General features: G+C 31.0%; 1 protein-coding gene and 1 long non-coding RNA gene across 2 annotated transcripts; both read right to left on the reverse strand.

The window, feature by feature from the left end:
- Nucleotides 1-1,965: 1,965 nt before the first annotated feature.
- On the reverse strand, nt 1,966-3,575 carry LOC133202852 (monocarboxylate transporter 12-B-like). Its single transcript, XM_061338725.1, has 2 exons — nt 2,702-3,575; nt 1,966-2,075 (listed from the first exon to the last, which is right to left on the reverse strand). Exons 1-2 carry the CDS (start codon nt 3,573-3,575, stop codon nt 1,966-1,968), a joined length of 984 nt encoding a protein of 327 aa, XP_061194709.1.
- A 58-nt stretch (nt 3,576-3,633) lies between these two features.
- LOC133202995 (uncharacterized) lies at nt 3,634-4,506 on the reverse strand. The gene is made up of 3 exons (XR_009723315.1): nt 4,369-4,506; nt 3,892-4,038; nt 3,634-3,790 (listed from the first exon to the last, which is right to left on the reverse strand). It is a non-coding gene; the product is annotated as an uncharacterized LOC133202995 (long non-coding RNA).
- Nucleotides 4,507-4,966: the final 460 nt, after the last annotated feature.

Below are 4,966 nucleotides of genomic sequence, written 5' to 3' on the forward strand. Positions count from 1 at the left end.
AAATACATGTATATTGTATATTGTAAAATTAGTAAATAAAACTATATATTGTATGGAACATATTCCAAACTCTTATATGGTTTGGACAGAGTTGATGAGGTAGTCGTAACACAGCTTTGCACACTTTTTAAACTCACATGGGTTTTCGCACAAATTAACGTCGCATTGTTACAATGTGATATTGTGTAGCGAGGGAACTAAATATATTTTAAAAGTGATTGTTTGACTTATTTTAATTTTATTTCACTAACTAAAAACATATTTCACACATAATAATTGGTAGGATTTTTATATACTCTTGGCTGTTAAATTATAACAATTCGAAAATGGTTTTTCCGGTTTTTTGCCTTTCCTGCAATGCTTAATTCTTGAAGATTCTCTCTTGCCTATGGATGACCTTTTTTGCCTTGCCTAAACACAGACACATTACAGCTCCTGTAACGTGTTTTTTTTTGTACATTAACATGACTCTATAGTTCAAGATGATAACAGTGCTACTCATTTGTTCGACTGCTTTCTGTTTAAAAACCTGGCAATTTTCAGTTACTTTCTGAAATCTAGCATCATGAATGATCCGTCCAACTGCAAAATTTAAAAGTTTCAAACCGTAAATGTATAAGAATTTTCCTTTCAGAAGTTACAATTTATTTTTTTAAAAGAGAAACAACACTTCATTATCCTACCTTTTAGCATGATTTCATTCTGCAGCATTGTCTGTTTTCGGCGCTACATTTCGACAAAACCAAGAGTATGGTAAATGAGCAAAGTACTTAGAAAAATACTCTTCTTTACGAAGTCAACTTAAAAACTTCAATTAAATAATATCAAAGAAAGCTCGATTAATTTAATTTGTAAATACTTATGGTTGAATCATATAGTAGTTACATCGTACCAATTATTGTTAAAATCCCCTTTAAAACCACTTTAAAACTTCAACTTTAAGAACTTAAGATAATAATTCTAAAGGACATGTACCCTTGACATGACATATGTAATACAGCTATGGTTATGTAGTCGCACTGAAGTTCGATAATGTTAATTTTCATTCCGAAAAAAATGTTACCTTAATTTCTGCGTAAAACCAGGTAGGCTTGAATAGTGCACGGAGCTGTATATATATATATATATATATATATATATATATATATATATAGAGAGAGAGAGAGAGAGAGAGAGAGAGAGAGAGAGAGAGTCTTTGTTCACAACTTGGTATATATTATAATGCAGAAATTATTTTCTTATTCTGAAATTTGTAAATAATTTATATTATATAAATTAACTAGAGAGTTTTATGCATATGGAAAAATAAGTTATTTCCAATAAATTGTAAAATGAGGAAGTGCTTATGTTAAAATTAATAAGAATATCAGACAGTGTAATATAGATTTTATGAAAACTGAATAGTCTGTGACAATATAATATCCTATATTAATATTATGTTATAAATATTTATTATGTTAACATGTTTTGTAGGTTTGATTTATTTATATATCTAAATTGCCACAATTAAAAAGAACCATACAAAGAACGACCAGAATTTTTCTTCGTTACGAGAAAGCCCGTTTACACATACATGTTTTTGCATTTACGGCAAAAATATTTCTCATGGAAGAAGTTGACTGCCTCTTTCTGCTTGCCTGTTATTCTAAGAACTATTGTAAAACTGGACGTTAATTTTCTTCCCTCAGTAAAACTTGCTCATTGATTAATAGATTGGGTTGAAGTGTTGACTGAAGGAAAGAGAAAAAAAACAGAAAGTTGGACATGTATATGGATGGTTCTATTTGGAATATTACTGAAAATAGAAACTTGAGTGTTGCATCAAGCATCAGAAAAAAGCAGAGCAAAGATAAATATATTTTCTTCTACTGAAAAAAGCATACGGCATAAATTTTGCCGGATAACATCTACTTTTGGTATCCATTTTTTTTTCTCAGTGTGTTTTAATATTATACATTCGGTTTGTCATCTTGACACAAAAGCCTTGAAAAGTAAAATTACTCCCCCAACAATTGAGCACACTCCCATCAAAGAAAATCCCGCAACATAACTACCAGTGGAATCTCGTAAAATACCTAAAAGATAGAATTTTTACATTAATATATTTTTTTATTTAAAAGATAGAATTTTTACATTAATATACTTTGTTTATTTAAAATCTCACTACACGAATATACAACTGTATGCCAATCATTTTATCGCTAAATTTTTAACTAAAATCAAGTATGTACTTTATCACGTTCATTTTTGGGGTATTCAAATGATATATATTTAAGTTATTTCGGATACTGTAGATTCCTAAAAATACGCGAGGAATTAATTATCGCGTTATTTCGCGAGAAGCACCACTCGCGAAATAAAATTATTCGCTTTTAATTTTATGGTGCTGAAATCCATGTAAAATTTCATGATAACCGTCCACTCTTGAATTATTATTCTTGCGATTAGACGTCTAAGAGCCATTTCGCGATTATATGTACTCGCGTAAAATAAGGAATCTACAGTAATGCAATCTTTTTTTTTACTTTAAGATACATATTTTAATTAATAGTTATATCTTCATCAGGAAGACAAATGGTATTAAGATAAAAAGAAAATCTGATAGACAATAAAAATTACCAAGAAAGGTTTTGTGCATGATAATCTTTTTGTATAAAATAGTGCATGATACCAAAATCATTTTTCCTATGTAGTAACTTACCAACAGCCAATGAAGTCACAGCTATTGATATTCCCCTCGTTACCGCTCCAAATGCTATTCCGTACTTTAGTTTTTCCAATCCAATGAAATCAACTACCAGAACATTAATCATGGAATAGTAAACTCCGCCAAACATAGCCTGAAGGATGCCAAAAAGCGCAAGGTATGTAAAGTTTGTAGAAAAAAATGCCATGAAACATGTAGCTCCATTGGCGATCATTGCAATTGTCATCATATGATGCCTTTCAATTTTCTTGGTATCGGCAATAAATACAAATAGAAATCGGCCTACTAAGTCACTTGCAGCCGAAATTGTTACGAGGTATCCAATTAATTCTGTCTGTAATCCTTTGTCTTTAGCAAAAGGTGGAATGTAAGTAATAGGAATACTGCAGGCAGCACAGACGAGAACTGATGATGTCATTAATAGGATAAACTGAGCATTCTTAAACAATGAAAAGTCAAATAAAGTAAATAAAAACTGCATACAACAATTTCTGCCTTTTTCATCCTGATAAAGGTCCGTGTTAATTTTCATTTTCGAATCAGATTCCAATTTGGAATCAGCTAAATTAATTCCTTCCATGGATATTGTCACTGAAATATCGGCTGAACTTCCAAACAATTCAGAAGGCTTCACTTGTATATTTCTGTCATCTTCAGAACTACTAGTTTTTTGTCCTAAGTTCTCTATTCCATCAACACCTTTTGGTATTAGATTCTCCTTCACTTCAAGTTCACTCTCATCTTTAATTCTTTCATTTGAAGAAAGTTTTTTATCAGAAAGTCCATTACCTATTAAATCATTGTTATTGCCTTCTTCATCCTTGTCTGGTAATACGTTTGTCTTTCTTTCAATTGGTCTCATCAACATCCCAATGGGAATGAAATGGAGAAAAATTCCTCCCGCTGTAATAAGTGCACCTTGCAGGCCATAAATTTCAAATAAATAAGCAAATAAAGGGGGTAAAGCCAATCCTCCTATGCTCCCACCGACATTTGCAATCGCATTAGCCATCCCTCTACGTTTCTCGAAGTATTTACCGAGTATCAAAGTGGATGGAGTATGCGCCGTCACTGCTGTTAAAGCTAGCAGAAAAATAATGTATTTTTTATACATGTAACTGTTGCTTCATGAATGATGATAAAAAAATCAACTTTGAAGTACGAGATGTAATTGACAGACATACCAAATAAAGTACTTTGGGTGAAGAACAATACCGAAGGCCGAGGGGCAAATGCATTGCCTACACTGGAGGCGAGCCCAAACAGTGCAGCACCAATTATCAAGGACCGTTCACCAAAGTATTTTGTTCCGATTCCCATGACAACAATTGCTAAAACATATATATATATATATATATATATATATATATATATATATATATATATATATATATATATATATATATATATATATATATATATATATATATATATATAATCAAATAAAATTTTTCAAAAATCTATATATTTTGTCATTGCTGATACATGTAATATTTTAAAATATACACCTATAAAAATACTGATTAATTGTGATTGACCTCCCTAACTTACGAAATACTTTAAAGAAAGGTATGTGAAAGCCATCCTTGTCGGAAATACACTGAAACAAGCCCGAATATATTTCTAAATATTACAAGGAACATGTAAATTAAGATACTTACATAAAACGCTTGCTATAATTGTTTGAACAGAGAGAACCGTAGAAATTACAGACGATGTTGCTAAGAATTTCTTCTGATATTCCACAAAAAATAATCCAAAGGACCTGAACATACCAAGTATTATTAAGTATTCCATAAAACACCCTGTAAGAGATTGAGAATCATTGCATTTTAAGTAAATGCGAAAAATTCTAAATCAGAAAAAGAAAGATTTATCCTTCTGCTTTTTTAAAAATTTATTTCCTGCTTGGCTACACTGTAGGTTATTGGTAAAACAGAATACTCAGACATGTACTTGTATACAACTTGTATAATAATACATGAAATACTGACTTCTCTAATACACGTACATTCAAAACTGTTCAGTTAATATTCGTACACTCCGGAATGTTTCAAATTTCGATTTTGCATTCCACGAAATTCCTTCAAAGTGTATTAATTTTAATACTCCATACTTCGATCTCTGAGTCCAGTAATCTCGATTGAAATTCGGCTGAGTTTGCCTCTGACGTGGCTTCAACCATATTGAAACATTATTTTATGACCAGAGACTGTTCCATTTGGACGACCGACATAGCTTTTTCTGTCAATTTTGGCA

Source organism: Saccostrea echinata, unplaced genomic scaffold (genome assembly GCF_033153115.1).
Source record: "Saccostrea echinata isolate AGI-Se365-2 ecotype Australia unplaced genomic scaffold, CSIRO_AGI_Sech_v1 ptg000047l, whole genome shotgun sequence".
In the NCBI taxonomy this organism is placed as follows: Eukaryota; Metazoa; Mollusca; class Bivalvia; order Ostreida; family Ostreidae; genus Saccostrea; species Saccostrea echinata.

Coding starts and splice junctions, on each gene's coding strand:
- LOC133202852 (XM_061338725.1), bottom strand. CDS start 3,575: ATGTTGATGAGACCAATTGAAAGAAAGACAAACGTATTACCAGACAAG. Junction 2,076..2,701: donor TGTGACTTCATTGGCTGTTG/GTAAGTTACTAC, acceptor TCTATCTTTTAG/GTATTTTACGAGATTCCACT.